We start from the raw sequence: 16488 nt of genomic DNA on the forward strand, positions 1-16488 counted from the left end.
CGCGTCTCTTGCCACAACAAGTAAGGCAGCCATAACACTGACCCCTGGTTGACTGACTAAGTCATTTGAGGTAAGCCAGATGAGCGCAGGTTTTCCAGGGAGGAAGCCAAGTCGAGCACGAGAGGAAAGATCTGATCAGATCACCTGATGTCGCTCCTTCTACCTGCTGGTTGCTCAACTAACATTTGTGGATGGGAGCTTTAATTGATCCTAGAGCTGCAATCAAATGTAATTTGGTCAAGAAATTACATTTTTGATTAATCTCTTAATTTAGGAATTAATTAATCTTATAATTTAAGATAAGACACCGTATCAGATGTTTTCCTTAATTTTTCTGAATACTTGATTTACAGTGAAATACAGAACCCCCTTCAATTTCTCACATTTGACAAACTTGGACAGGAATTTAAAAAAAATGTAATTGGTGTTTGACTGATTAATTGATTATGAAAATCGTCATTCATTCATCTTGGAGTTTGCATTGATTACCTTCACCAAAGAGCTTATGTTTTCACCCCTGTCCGTTTGTTTTGTTTGTTCGTAAGCAAGATTCACTTCACCATTTTCCAACGAAATGATAAAATAAAGAAATGGATTTCACACATTTTATGGTCCATGGACGACCCACTCTATCCCTACACCCACCACAAAAAAAAAAATCCACACTCACTTTGCATGCCCACATTTTAACTAAGGACTTCTTGTAGATTTATAAGAATGAATCCCTGCTCCTACTTGCACATTACTGACAGGCGAACATGATGCTCACCAGACTAACCCTGTGTTCCAGGTCCTGGTCCTATTATACAATAATTGCTGTCTTACCGATACGTGTGTGTAAATAGGTGTGTGTACACCTCAGTGCATACGTGCACAAGTGTGCGCATGTGTGAGTACGGGTGAGTACATGTGAGCTCAGGAGGGTAGGGAGGGAAGCCGAGGCCGGGCTGATGGTTGGTCACTGTACTGATGTCACGCAGTGAGTGGGAGCGGAAGGATTTGATGAGCATAAACCTTCATAAGCTAGGACCTCAAGGCTTACTGGCTTTACACCCATCTGTCTCTCTGTCACACACACACACGCGCTGACGTTCCCTCATGCTCACTCGAATTTCATCATCACAGTCAAATATGCACACACTTATACACAAAATGTCAGCCTGTACTTTGCGAGCATACATCTTGATCCGTTTTCAGGTTCTGCATGAGTATGAAATCCTCATAGTGATTTGGTGTTCCAGCAGCATTAGTACGCTCAACCTCATGTGACACAGCAGCTGCCGTCCTTCCTGCACACTTCTGTGCCAAATGCATCAAGACAGGTTGTGTGATGTACACTGAATTGGTTGCGGTCGCCATTTTGGCTCAGTAGAACTCGTCTTCTTCCACTTCCACTTTGCAGCCAAGGCTTGATTCTCCTCAACTATCCCAGACGAGGACATGAAAAACATCAGGCGTGTTCAGGAAAAACAACATTTTACTGGAAGGCAATGGCGGCTCCACGATTCAATTATCAATAATAAGTGTCATGTGTTGGGCAGTTGTTTTGGTGGCTGCTTTGAGCAGCTGGACAAAGGCGACCTTGTTGCCCTTGCTTCAGCACTTACTGTCCTGTCCCAGTACCATCACTCGATTGAGAGAGCGAGACTGCAAGTAAACAAGACAAATCGGATGCTGTGATCTGCCGTGCAGTCTCTCCACGGTCACAGCAGTGTAGCATAACCTTATAGAGGAAAGCCTAAGAAAGGAATGGGCTAGATAACTTCAGTGTAAAATAAGACATGAACATACTTCTGGTGGTTTTGATATTGTGTGGTGCTCTGATATCTCACTGTGGATGTCTGTAGGTGGAATAAGAAGCTGATATTAACACATAGAGTATGAACATTGTGTAACGAGTCCCATTTCCATAACCATCAAACATGACAGATCCTCATCTACCTTTTGTTTAAAACGTCACATGGTCAGAGTTTTATAAAATCTCTTTTAAAATCAAAACGTATTTTATCATCGGATTCCTCCATATACAAAAAGAAGATTTAAAATGCTCAGCTGTTTAATTATTTGATTTGCATTGGAAATTAGCTCTCAGATTTGTCTAAATTCATTTGTATGAACGCTGTAAGCCTGGTATATACAGTGGTGTATAAAGTACTTGAAAGCCATACTTGAGTAAAAGTACAGATATCTTACTTTAAAGTGACTCCGGTTAAAGTAAAAGTCAACCGTCAGAAAATGACTTGAGTAAAAGTCTTAGAGTTGCTCATATTAAATGTACTTAAGTATCAAAAGTATCTGGTGTTGAAATGTACTTAAGTATCAAAAGTAAAAGTACCAAATTTTATTTCAACTGACTAAAAAATTATAACAACACTATATATATAATGTATAATTTTACAAATTTTGAACCCAAGATGCTGAAGTTAAAATAGTATTGGACAAGTGCATCTGAACTTCTAGCGACAACAAAGAATCAACACAACAGAATAAACAAGTGCCTCTTGATTCTACCTAAGAACACTAATAGACCTGCCACTAATAGACCAAATGAACCTTTTGAGTCTATTAGCTGTATTTTGTTACTGCCTGGATGTTTACCTGCCTGTAATCCTGCCCGCCAGCTTGTCCACTCATCTACATGTAAGCCTGTTTATTTATCATTAGACTATCTTCACTGAATGGTTCTGCGTTTGTGTTTGCATTAGTTTCCAGCAGGGTGACAATACACCTGTAGGGTATCTTGCCTGTAGGGACGACAAAGTGAAGACACAACCCTGCTTGAAGTTGTACACATTAGCCAGTTTGTACAATACATATACAAAGACTCAACAGCTTCTAAGTTGTGTTGAGTCAGCACAAAGGGCGACTAAGGATTGGAATTGGCAATATATAGATATATAATATCTTTGCAAAAATTATATTGGCATTATAGTGAGTGGAAAACTGGGCCTGATTATCCAGGGTTCCATTTGGGAGGTCCATTAAAAAAATGAATTGTGTGCGTGAATATGCAGTAGTCCACGACACAGTGTTTGTTTTTGGTTGTGTTGGCTGAAAGTTGTTTTTGCGTTTGCTTATATAATTGGTTGTGTTGTTTGTTTTTCCATCTCGACTTGTTTTAAATCTGTTTGTTTTGTTTACGTGGACGTGTAAGACTAAGTAGACACGGCCAACCAATGATAGTCTATTTGCCAACAGTTTTTGTTTTAACCAAGTACTTCCAAATATTTTCTTTAAGACAAGTTAACCACTTGCTGCTTCGAGCTATGTATTTATGTGCAGATGTTGACACAAAGCAGGAAAGGGAAAACGAATGTGAATCGAAAAAGGAATACCTTCAAAAAATTATGTAAAGTCACCTAATAAAAGCCCTCAAAAAGAAAATTAATTTGCCTGAATAATAATCCTTACAATTTCAATAGGGCCTCACGTCTGTCAGTGCCTGTCAGTGCTCGGGCCCTAATAATAAAGCCTGAACCGAGCTCCTGCAGGAGCGAGAAGGCGAGAGAGAGAGAGCGCAAGAGAGGTGCGCCGTGCGTAAAGCTGCACGTTCTGCCAACCTCCGCTACATTCTCAAAACGAGCCAGTTTTGAGAATGTAAGAAGTAGAAAGTACAGATATTTGTGCTCAAATGTAGCGAGTAAAAGTTAAAAGTCGTCAGGAAAATAAATACTCAAGTAAAGTACAGATATGTGAAAAATCTACTTAAGTACAGTAACGAAGTATTTCTACTTTGTTACTTCCCACCACTGGGTATATATCAGTGGAATTTGTGTTTGATACATCTTTTGATATCTTTGATATTGTGTATGACATATTACAGAGTTTGGAAGGCCTCTGCAGGAAGGCATCAGAGAGGGAGTTTGCTATCTTGTGTCTGTTATTTTGAAAGGGTGAACTTTGAAAAATACTCTATTTTTATAATGGTAACAGGTAGGCTTCTCGAAATGATTTACGGTGACCTAGACTGTTCCCTTTCAATTGGTTGTAAATTTATTTTCCTTTTTATTGGCCGCCAGAGGCTTTTTACAAAATTATAAATGTTTTAATTGCTGCCTATCTTTACAGTGAGATATCACAACGAATACAGCTGCATATTTCACAGGGATACCTTTGTTTGATACGAACCTTAACTGTGAACAACACAAAATGAAACAACACAACTGAATTGTGCACCTCTCATGTAAAAATGTCTAAACAAAATCCATCCAACTATAAACTGGCCAATTTATCTCATAGTTCAATCTGAAGGGATTTACCAACTTTTCATTTAGATACATTTGATGGAGTACTTCGAAGCTTCAGTGCACTTTGAATCCAGATGTGAGTTGTTCGAGGGTACGGGTGCGGGTGAGGATCACATCTGGATCCTCTCCCGTGCTGGGCGTGGTGATGGGCGTGGTCTCCAGGGTCCGTGGATGCAGCTGGACTCGGATCTGAAGCCAGTGCGCATGCTCGAGATCTTCCAACATGAGTGCGGCTTCACGTCTCAAGACATCTCGCGTCCAGGTAAGAGAATCCCTCGCTGTGTGTGAGGACCGCTGCTCTCCCCCCTGTCAGTCTGCGGTGGAGCTGCAGTGGAGGTCGTGTCCTGTGGTCCCCGGATGTGGTCTCTGTGTTTTAAAATGCATAATGTCTCATTATTAAAGCTGAAATCTGTAACTAACTCCCGCAGTACACGTCCTACATTAACGTGTGGTTGGTAACGGGTATGCTAGCTGGTGTAGCACTGCTAGCTTGGCTGTGTGTTACTGTTAATTTACCTGTCGTGTCCTCTCAGTGTGTTTTCATGTGTGCCTGGTCCTCTGGTTTTCTGCCGGAGGTCTCGTTAGCCCCTGTCGCTCACTGACAGGAGCAGCCCCGCGGCTAGCTAACGTTAGCAATGCTAACTTGACAGATTTAGTGCCGAATGCTGTTTCAGCCGCTGTCATCTGGGCTGCTCGTTAATGTGTTAATGGACTGAAAGGACAGGTTAAGCAGATCCGCTTGCATGTGAAGCCAGTTCGGTGTGTGTTGACTCGGCTGCACCTGCAAACACTGCCCTGTTACCTGAGGCGACGCGTTAGCCTCCTGTGTGCTAATGTCTGCATCTGCTCATCAGAAGTCAAACTGTCATCCTTCAGTCAGCTGCTGCTGCTGCTGCCTGACCTGAAGCTGTCCTGTCTGCAGAGGCACCAGGAAAACACAAGAGATGATATTCACTTTGAGATAAGGTCCATGTCCAGCAGCAGATTGTCCAGAACCGAGCAGGACCTGGCTCAGATATAATCATATAAATAATCTAATAAAATGCAGAGCATATGTAGATGATCTACACCTTTGACCACAGATGGGATATTGTAAGTAGAGAACAATACAGGATGAAAGCAAAGGATGTTTACTGTATTTCTGCATATATTAGTGATGTTTGATTAAAACCAACAATTATACAAATTGTGTATTTACATACACACACTTACACACACAGAGTGGAGAGATAGCATACAATATGATATGAATATAAAAACAATTGTAGTCAGTTTAATTATCCGGCCAGTACCAATGCTATATTTTAAATGAATGATACATCTTCATGAGAGCTGATATATACTCCTACAGTCTATTGGTGCACCTATACTGTCAGTTTACTATAGTGAAGACCTAAATACGTATGCATTCGCCAAATTAGCTAAGTAGGCTAAACTCATTTTAGGATGAACTTGCATTACCTTTGAGGTGCCATGTTTGTAGGCTTCCACTTGGATGCACAGCTGCTGCTGCTGGGATGTGACTCTGCTGTGCTGCTCTATGGGAGCAGAGATCCACAGATCGGCTGAGCAGTGCTGCAAATTGTCTCCATGGGATAAGTTGACCTAGTTTAAAATATCATGCACTGAGGTTTAAGGACTGGATATGGTAACTTTGGTAGTTGAGTTTTGCAATTTGCTCAACAGCATTTTAAATTACTTCACTATGCCTGTTTGTGTTACTGATGGGCCGAGTATATAAGAAGTTAATATATCATTATATATACTGGCTTAATTTAGTAAGTTATCTGAGATGTTGGGGTGGCCTGCTCAGTTTCTTTTGTCTGCTCTGAATCGAATCTGCCTCAGGTCAGTTACATCCACTGTGAATGATAGAATATACATGTATATTAACATACTCTCTAAGAAGGAAAGGCAGTCTCGCTGTAGATTCACCGTGCACGCATGAATTTGTACGTGCCCTCTTCCATGTGACTAGGAGGGCATTGTGTAATGGTCTGAGGATTTTATGACTATTTTCAGTATATAGCAAATGATCTTTGGACGTGCGTCTTCTCGTGACTTGTCGAGAAACATGTGGAATTGTTTAATGATTGTACGACTACCACTCTATGTGAATTAAACACAGCAAATAGTCACAGGAAATGCTTCTCCATGTATCTTGTGGATAAGCACTTGCAGGAAATTACATAATTACTGCATAATAGTGGCGCTTTCTTTAGTATCTAACTCTGCATGGATAATTTAATCTGTTCGAGAAATATTTTTGCATCAGAGGTCATCTGAAGTCGTTTTGTGCCTGTCATAAGGCAACACTAAGAAAGTCTTGCCATGCATTCCATTCAGGCTACGGATGTATTTGATTAAGTTTTCACTTGAAATGTATGAAATGCAAGATGCTTTTTTCAGATCTGAAGATCTTTACTAAATCGTTGATCTGATAAGTGAAATTGGCTAATGTCATTTTACAGTAGAGATTTACTGTGTCCGCTCTGTGTCGCATCTTTTCCTGAATCCTTTCAAATCACCTTCAATGGAATAAAAATGTAAAAGTAAATTATTTCTAGCATTTTAACAAGCCTCATGAATAATGACAATGCAATTATGATAATACACATTCATTTTGTAATTTCCCCCTTTGTGTTTTTCAGTAACCAGCATGGGCAGTGAAGAGGAATAAACTAGTTATCTGCTGTGTGGAGGACAGAAGGTTTTTTTTAAAACCCCAGCGTGACTGCTCTCTCTTCACAGTCCAGCAAGTTTCCAGCATCATGGCTGAAGAAGACTATGGCAGCTTTGTGGACTGGGACCAAATGGGGGATCTGGCCAATAGTGGCGGGCCCACCAAGGTAGACTGCAAAGACCTGAAAGAGTTCAAGCAGATGGCTCGCCAGGGTTACTGGGCCAAAAACCACAAACTACGAGCACAAGTCTACCAGCAGCTTATCAAAGATATTCCCTGTCGTACAGTCACCCCTGATGCAGCAGTGTATCGTGACATCATGGGAAACTCAGCCACTAAGAAACCTTCCTCCCACATGCCACTACCAGACTTTGTGGATGGTATTCCTTTGCCAAGGTACTGCCTGAAGCCAGAGGCAGTAGCATCAGCTCATAAGATCATCAACTGCTTGGCTGGACAGTTTCCAGATATCTCCCACTGCCCGTCACTTCCGGCTGTTACTTCTTTGCTCCTGCACTTCAGCATGGACGAGGCTCAGTGTTTTGAGCACGTCAGCCGCATGCTGGCCTGCAACGAGCCCGGCAAGCGGCTGCTCGACCAGACTTTCCTGGCCTACGAGTCGGGAAGCATGACGTTTGGTGACCTGGCCAACAAGTACTGCACAGCCGCCCACAAGTTAGTTATAGCCACAGCCCAGGATGTGCTGGAAGTCTACTCAGACTGGCAACGCTGGGTGCTCGGAGACCTGCCTTTCAGCCATGTCGTCCGGGTGCTGGACGTCTACCTAGTGGAGGGCTACAAGGTTCTCTACCGTGTGGCTATAGCCTTGCTCAAGTTCTACTGTAAGCACAAAGCCGGAGCCCAAGGGGGCCAGAGCAGCGAGCCGGATTCAAGCAAAGTCAGGGCGGACATTCAGGCTTTCGTCAAGGGCATTGCCTCCACCGTCACACCTGAGAAGCTGCTCGAAAAAGCCTTCTCCATCCGCCTGTTTAGCCGCAAGGAGATCACTCTGCTGCAGCTCACAAATGAAAAGTCCTTGCAGACGAAAGGAATCACTGTCAAACAGAAGCGGTATAGTCAATAATGGTTATATTTACACAGTGAATTGGGACCATCTGTCAATAAACTTTATTTAGAAACCAGGCTGCATCTAGTGCATTTACATCAGTGACATTGAATCCATCACATGTAAACTGAATCATACCACCATACACGTCAAAGAATTTTAGTCATCTATATAAGACAAAATCATTAGTTGAAGTTTATACCCATATGTCTAAAATGACTCATGTGAATGACATTGAACTTAATTAAAAGCAAGTCACAGTTCCTGGACTATTGATTTAGACCATTTAGACTATTTTCTACTATGGGTGATTATGATAAATTATGGGATGAGCAGTTTCATTTTCATTTTCATTGTTTGCAATAATATTTTTTCTTTTAAGCTTCTTATGCCTGCATGCTTTGAAGAATGGTTGAAGTTTCCCTTGCATCCCTGTTTAACATCATGTTTCTGTTTCCATTTTGTTTGGTCTGTTCCGCACTTTTCCATCCACCATCTTGTCTCGTCTGCGCTCCACTCCTGTGCTCACTGCTTTGGTTCATTTACAGTTTTAGGTGGGTCTTCTTCTCTATGCTCCTCTCCAGATCTATTTCCAATTTTGCCAAATAGTCCCTAACTCTCAGAAGCAGTATGGTTAGTGTCAGTAGACTCTCAGATGTCTGCCATAAATACATTCACACCATCATGTGCTTCAAATGATTATCGAAGGTTTCTGCGTCACCAACCATTGGATCTTTCTCTCATTCGCTGCCTCTTCATCTCCCTGTGTTTACGTTTGTGGCGTCTCCAGGCGGAACGTGCAGCTGGCCCTTAACCCAGACACCTTCTCCTCTGAGATCGTCAGCGCCAAGGAAATGCGAGACATCTGGTCGTGGATCCCTGAGCGCTTTGCTCTGTGTCAACCACAACTCGTCTTCACCACCTCCACCCATGGTTGCAGCCTGAACAGGTACTCTCTCAAATGCTTACCTCAATACAATCAATGCAGCTTTTGGCTACTGCTCTCAACCAACATCTCAGGCCCTGTTTTGAATTTGAAGCTGTGAACCAAAACAACAAGCACCAAAAGCAAAAAAGGTTGTAACTTGGAAACGAAACCATAAATAAGGAAAATTTGCAGAGACTTCTGCGCTTTTTTCATTGTCTGTTTATATTAGACAGACACAACTTAATAAAGATCTTTTGATTTGCTTTGGGGAAAAATTAGTAGGTACACTCACATACATACTGGAAGCAATTTAAAGTGTACAAACTGTACTAATCAAAGTGCCAGTGTAACACATATAGTATAAGATAACACGTGTTTATTTCATCTTCCTCTTAGCCACTGCCTTATTTTACAGAAGTTAAATAGGTTTTGTCTTCGCAGTCAGTTTGAGGAATTGCTTTCACTGAGTTGCAATGAATTAAACGCTCACATTTCCCTCCAGATTCTACTCACATTGTGAAGGCTACGAACCCACCTTGCTCCTCATTCGGACCACCGATGGAGACGTGAGTAATACATACATTATTATTATTTATAACAGAGACACTGACGTGTGATATGATAACACCTTGATGTCATCACACCAGATAATTCTGTGAATATTGATGCAGCTCGGATCAATAAGCCATCTTCATATTAAGGTTTTTGTCCGTAGTTATTACAGACAGCAAAATGCAGAGTTAAATTGAATGTCTACATGTTCTCAACCTTTGTTGGGACAGAATTACTGAATTACTGAGTCAAAACTAAATAGTGTTGGTGTCACTATCATGGACTTGTTTCTGTCTCTGACACTTCCTGTTTCAGGTGTGACAGTTAAATGGGGAAACAGTTAGTAAATGGTTGTCATGTTCGACCAGTAAAATCCACCCTATAAAATCTAGCTGTTGTGTGTGTGCAGTGTAATACAAGCCCTTTGGTAGTGACCTACACGCAGTCAGTCAGTGTTTTTCATTTAATAAGTAAAAAGGTCCAGAGAAGCTTTCTGATTTTCAAAATATTTCTCGTCCTCTGTCAACGTGGATCAAACCTCCACAAACCTGCTAATCGTATGAATTTAAGGTATCTTAGAAAATAAAGCCTATGCACATGAGCAAGTCCAACAGATTGGTGTTACACATGATAATTATTTTTCTTCTTACAGGTATGTGGAGCCTTCCTATCCACAGACTGGGAGGAGCGGAAGAGAGGAGGCAACAAATTGAGTTTCTTTGGCACAGGGGAATGCTTCGTCTTTAGGGTCAGTTAATTTTACTATCCTTATTTACGAGCTTGCATTCAGCAGAAAATAAATCCTTGCCCCTTTTAGCTGAACTTCCGGATGCTCTTAGAGATCAATTGGAGTGAAGATGTCTTTTTACTGAGCAGTAACACTTTTTAACCACCAGAGGGTACCATCCACTATGGTTAACTGTGTTCTTGAGGTAGTGGCCCTGGCCTCAAGCAGCATCCAAGGCTGCCATTTGAAAAGCCTGCCTTGTGGGTCACAGTTCAGCTAATGACTTGTCCTCGTCTCCCTCTGTACAAACAGCCTCACATTAAGTTTGATCTGCTTTTGAACCTGCCACTTTGAGCTTTAGTTTTGGGTGAGACTGGATCTCCTTTAGTTACTTGTCTATTTGTGTGGATGCACAGCAGTGGGCCGTCTGAGCTTGCACACCAGGAAATACCATCATCTCACTCACTAATTCTTAAACAAACACACACATCGGAAACTCCGGTAATCTGATCCAGTCTGTATCTGACCGGGGTTTCACCTGACACCACACCTGACACACACAAGAGGCTGTCAGCAGGGACTCATGTCCCTCAGATGTGCGGTGGAGGGTTGGAGAGGGCGTGGAGGGATTTACTGGCATATATTCTTTCTATTGATAAAATAGAAGCTAGGTTATCACACTAGTACCTCTTCTGATACTCTTAAGATAATAAGTATTTATTTTGCGAATGCATTCGTAATACTATTTTATAACCTCCGCCAAGAAAGTTACGTTTTCATCAGTGTTAGGATTATGCAAAAACAACATAATCCGATTTCCATTACATTTTGTGGAGAGGTGGATTATGATCCAAGGAAGAACCTAGTAAATTTGCAGTAGATCCAGACAAATGAACAGATCCAGAATTTATTTTGTTTAACTTGTTTTTAACATGTCGAGAAAGATAGGGCCTTGGCAGAGGAACACACTCCCTGAGCACCTTTCTAGATGAATGTGTGGTGCCCTGGAGTGTAATTTGATGATGTCTGCCGTGCAGAAGAAGTCACCACTTTGTTTCCCTTGTTAGCTGAAGCCGGATATTGAGCGCTACGAGTGGGTGGTGATCCGCCACCCGGAGCTGGCCTCCTCCATCAAGGTCCAGGGTGAAGACGACACGGCGTCCGCTGAGGGCCAGAACTCTGAGAACCACACCTTACAGCAGCCAGAGAAAGCTGTAGGAGAACTGTCGCCCTTCCTCTCCGCTCGCCACTTCAACCTTAACTCCAGGAATACTTCCATGTTCATGGCCGGAAACTTTGACTCCATCATCATAGGTGAGTGGATTGTTAAAGCATCTTATTACTGCCTATTTAACATTTTATGATGGTAACTGGCTGAATTTAGATAATGGGTGCTTCCACACACAACTTGTTTGGTCGGGACTTTCAGACTTCAGTGTTTACTCCAAAACAAAATAACAGCTGAAGGCTTTCCCACAGACCATAAGTGAGTCCGACCAAAAGAGATGGTCTCAGTTTTGATCCAACTTAACCATGGTTTTAAGTGGTTTGCCGTGGGAAATAGGATTGGATAGTTCTGACTTTAGGACCAATTTCAAGAAATAGAGACAGCATTAAAGAATAGAAGAAGTAGATGCAGGATAAGGGAATGCCCCAACTCGCAGGATAGCTTGCAGCCTTCCCCTCTGCAGTATAATGTTTGAACGATGAGGACATGTATTTGGCCAATTCAAACTAGTATTGAGTACTGGTCCGGAAATTGCTGGTGCTGGTAGCAATATCATAATGATATTTATTATATTGCTATTATATTATATATTAAAACCATATATATTGTCCATTCAAACTGGAGAAGTGGCCACACGGTCAGAGGCCCGTCTTTAAACCAATTAATGTCAGGTAGATGCAGCCCAAGTAGGTTATGATAACAGGACATATCGTACATATTTTATTCAAATGTCTTTTGTCCACTTCTTCAATTGCAATGTGTAACCAACAATAACTGGATCAAATGTTTACATTGGGACAAATGTATGAACTCGGTTCGTACTTTCGCGGGTGAAAACGTCCTAAGTTACATAGTTGAGTTGAAGATTTTTCCATTGTCGACTAAAACATTTAAAATGCAGTAAATGTTGGATTTTAGCTTTTCTTTCATGTTTATGTAACAATGTACTTGGTTGTGTTAGGTTTAGATCATTAGCAGAAATGCAGCATTGTTCTCCGTTGCTTTTAACTTCCACATGTTCTGTGCTATTATGTTTGACCAGGGGGAGGTGAAGGCAACGCTCTTTACATTGACTCAGAACTGAACCACGGGCGCTCCGGCAGCTGCGCCACCTTTGACAACCCGCCCCTGTGTGCAGAGACCTTCCAAGTTGCACTGCTGGAAGTTTGGGGTTTCCAGGATGCCATGGCTTCATAATGCTGCACACACACACACGCAATACACATTCATGTTGATCCATACATATCACATACATGGACACATAGGTGCATAAGTCCTGATAATGTCCAGCAGTATTTGAGGTGGAAAACCCATATATGTAAACAGAACTACAGCCGTCCTACAAATTCATAAATGATTAACTATTTTTTATTTATTATCGCAGCTAATCCAAATTCCACATGTGAAAAAAAATGTGATATATTTGTTTGGTTTTGTGTTTATTTTTGTATTTACAGATTTGTATTATTGTAAACTAATTGTTTTGTGTGCAGTCATATGAAGGAGGTGTTTAGATCAACTCTAGATAAAGGTTTATCTAGACGTTTTTTTAATGTCGGCTGTGTATTCATGTTGATGCTGAGCAACAATATTTTCATTTCTGACTTCAGTACTGTTTGTTCTGTGGTTTAGGTCTTTCTGCCAAATTCACTTTCAGCTATCTCTCAGTCCTTAAGAATATATCATTAACCAGAACATGTTGATCAATTGAGGTTTATGAGAAAAAAGTCAAGTCAGTAAATTTGATGATAAGTGTTTTTAAATGTTGAAACAATTAGATGTACTAAAGTTGTACCAGGGCAGCTTTGCCAAGTCGGGTTGCATTTCCCCACACGTTGATTTACCATCACTATGTGGGAGATCTTTTAAACAAATTAACGTGGTACATGTTCGTGGATATCAGTGGTGAGTTTGAGTGTTGCCATTTTGCACCATACGTGAAAGTTTTCGTTCGGATGAGTGTCAGTCTCTCCTTTGTATAGAGTAACAGTCTTTTTAAAAGTCAAGGTGTTATTGGTTTACAAGCAGTTAAGATAAATGCAGTTTGCTCATCCTTCTCCTCTTTTTACCCTTTTCCCTGTTATCTCCGTCCTCTTCCCTTGTGCGAATAGTAACAAAAGTCCAAATCTGTGCACTGTTGGAGTTATACAGCCTATTTGTATCTCTGTGTTCAAATATGTGCTCCGGTGAAACATCAGTCGATGTGTTCTACATGTGAAAATACAGCAATACGCTTTCAGCAGAGTGACTCCATCTGTGTTTCATTGTCTCACTGTTGACTTATTCTTTCTCCCGCTTCTACCACATCTCTGTCGCTGCAGAGAGAGGGTAACATTTCTTGTGACTGTTACAGAAATGTGCCAGATGCCTTTTCAGGTCAGCTGACCATGAATCCTACCCTCTAACCCTCTAATCCCCATCTTCTTGTGTTTTGCTCCACTCCAAGTAGTTACAGTTGGCATATGTGGTCCCAAAATGACTGGACTATGTATATCTTAATACAGAAATTTTAATTTAATTTTAAAATGTTTTTATTTGTTTGTTTTTAAATTAGACATCATTTTTGAGATTCAGAAAGATTTAAGATCCAATTTATTAGATGAAAGAAATGACAATGTGGCAAATGTCACATGACTTATATGGGTTAAAAACACTCTGTGACTACTGCATTACTCACACTCTTGAGCAGACCCTGACTATTTTAGTTTGAACGTCTGGTGCATGTCTCTTACTTTGTGGAAGCTGACACTGAGCTGCATGAGTGGAAAATATTAAGCAGAAATGAGTCAAATGCACCAACAGGTACATCTATAAAAGCCGCCTGCTCTTAGTGGCCAGCTGTCTTACAGAACTCAATACATCCAAGTGATTACTTAACAACACCCACGTCACACACGCTGCATTTGTTATAAATCTGTGTCTATGCTGATACATCAAAGCCCTATAGCCAATTCATTTGCAGTGGGTGTGGCTCGGCCGGATGCATGTAAAGAAATTAAGTATCTTGGATCGCAAAGTGCTGTAGTAATTCCCTGTAGCAGTACAGTAAGTGGCATTGACTCCATCTTGCCAAGGCTGTGCTGTTCATTCAGGATTCACACTCGGCTTATCGCACATGCACTCCTATATTTAGCTGCTCCTTTGGGTGTTGGTCTGGCGCATCTCCTGAAAACCATGCTTTCCAGCCTCAAGGAGTAAGATGCTTAAGTGTTTAACGTGACGCTGAGGTGGGCGTGTGCCTGACCAGCCCCCACCCCATGGACAACAAGGGGGCTGTGGACAGGGGGATTAAGACGTAAGGAGGAGCCCGACATATTGCCTGCATTCACTGACTGAATATTGCAATGTAGAGAAGGGTGTATCTTTCAGTCACTGGAATCATGTCACTAACCTGCCTTAAGGACTGAATCCTAGATGTCCTGCAGAATTCATGATAGTAAAGCAAAGCTGGGTTTTTAATATAGGATTGAAGATTTCCCACAATATTTTTTATTTGTTTAAATGACTGGAAAATTAATTATTTCAATACACTTAGAAAGAAACAGTAACGTCAACCCTGAGAGTATCTTAGCTCTGTGACATCCCTTCTTCATAAATCCTGTTATTTTCTGTACAGAGTGTGTCAAAAATTAATCTGTTCGGATCATATTTTTCAGATCCACTGATAAATTAAGGAACCACATTATTGTTTGTCAGATCTACATTGTTCTCTTCAATAAATTATTCTATACAGGACATCTCCCCTATATTGATTGAATCATGTTCTGCTGAGCATTCATCATAGTTCCCCATTTTCCTTCCTCAAACGACATCAGAAAAACCAGCCTTTAAAATGTGGTCTGCTCTTATATCCTCCAGTTATTACAACTCATTGATTTAATAACCACACAAGGACAAGGGCATCCACCTAATAGTTTTACCCACCCACCCAAAACCAACAGGAAACAACAAGGTGTGGGTGCACAGGCTATGTTATTACTGCAAATGAGCTGGTTGCAAATGTCTGTTGAGTGCATGTCCCATATAGGACAATCGCAGCCCAGCATCAAAGGCTGCATTCATATCCTTCCAAAGGAGTCCTGGATCAATACACGTCCAGTCAGAAGGGAAAGAGAAAATGAAGTGAAAATCACTTATTAGTTTCTGACCTTTTTGTTTTGAGAGCATCACCGCAGGCACACACACACACACACACACACACACACACACACACACACACACACACACACACCATCACCATCACTGCTTCAAAATTATCCATTCTTATTGCATAATACAACCTTGCATTTGGCAGCTGGAGAGAGATGCTGGCCTGAGTAACGTGTCTGAAAGGATGGAGGCCTGTGATGCTGGTGTAGAAACTGCATCTTGACTGAAGAGGCTTTACAGTGATATGGGGGAGGGGTCCTTCCCTGGTCCTGACTGGCCTGGGTGATGCAGAGAGAGAGAGAGAGAGAGAGAGCAGGCAGGATGGATGGAGGAGGAAGAGGAGGAGGAGGAGGAGGCATGGGGATGGCACAAGCTCTCCCTGTCTGCATGCACGCTTCTCCCCCCCCCCTCTCCTCCACAGTGTCCTATAGCTCTCTGTGTGGATCTCCCACCCCACTAGCTGGGAGCTGTACAGTGGGATGGGGGGGTTGGATTCTCGGCTCCCCACCCCCACCAAACACACACACGCACACACACACACACACGCACACGCACACGCACGCACACACACACACACACACACACACACACACACACACACACGCACACACACACAGACACACACACACACACATTCAACCGTACACACTGAGGCTCAAATTCTCTCACTCACTGCTGCATCACATCACAGCTGACTGTGAAGCACCACATGCTGCATGGTAGAGTCCTGGTGCAAATATGCAGAAATGCAATAAGCAAAACCAGGAGTTTTAACATTGGGGGATTTCACTTGAATCAACTCTCTTATATCATAAATCACACATAATCTGAATTTTTAACTAAATGCATTTCCACATTTGAAAGAATCCCGTGTCTTGATTTTCTTATGAATGAAGACAAACACATTT

The 16488-nt window shown here is 41.7% G+C and overlaps 1 protein-coding gene across 2 annotated transcripts; it reads left to right on the top strand.

Moving 5' to 3' along the window:
* The first annotated feature begins 4448 nt into the window (after nucleotides 1-4448).
* Nucleotides 4449-13671, top strand: tbc1d24 (TBC1 domain family, member 24). Of its 2 annotated transcripts, none has more exons than XM_061094903.1 (7): nucleotides 4449-4509; nucleotides 6899-8001; nucleotides 8787-8945; nucleotides 9427-9490; nucleotides 10129-10224; nucleotides 11271-11517; nucleotides 12474-13671. In XM_061094903.1, the coding sequence occupies exons 2-7, from the start codon at nucleotides 7019-7021 to the stop codon at nucleotides 12626-12628; spliced, it is 1704 nt and encodes a 567-aa protein (XP_060950886.1). In that variant the 5' UTR covers nucleotides 4449-4509; nucleotides 6899-7018; the 3' UTR covers nucleotides 12629-13671. The 2 variants fall into 2 exon arrangements, with proteins under 2 accessions (XP_060950886.1, XP_060950887.1); XM_061094904.1 differs by having other exon boundaries at nucleotides 4472-4509; nucleotides 6999-8001.
* Nucleotides 13672-16488: the final 2817 nt, after the last annotated feature.

Source organism: Limanda limanda, chromosome 21 (genome assembly GCF_963576545.1).
Source record: "Limanda limanda chromosome 21, fLimLim1.1, whole genome shotgun sequence".
NCBI lineage: Eukaryota > Metazoa > Chordata > Actinopteri > Pleuronectiformes > Pleuronectidae > Limanda > Limanda limanda.

Excerpts from the sequence above, each read along its gene's own strand:
- tbc1d24 (XM_061094903.1), top strand. The coding sequence starts at position 7,019 with ATGGCTGAAGAAGACTATGGCAGCTTTGTGGACTGGGACCAAATGGGG. Across the intron at positions 10,225-11,270 it reads GGGAATGCTTCGTCTTTAGG|CTGAAGCCGGATATTGAGCG; the intron begins GTCAGTTAATTT and ends TTCCCTTGTTAG. Across the intron at positions 11,518-12,473 it reads CTTTGACTCCATCATCATAG|GGGGAGGTGAAGGCAACGCT; the intron begins GTGAGTGGATTG and ends ATGTTTGACCAG.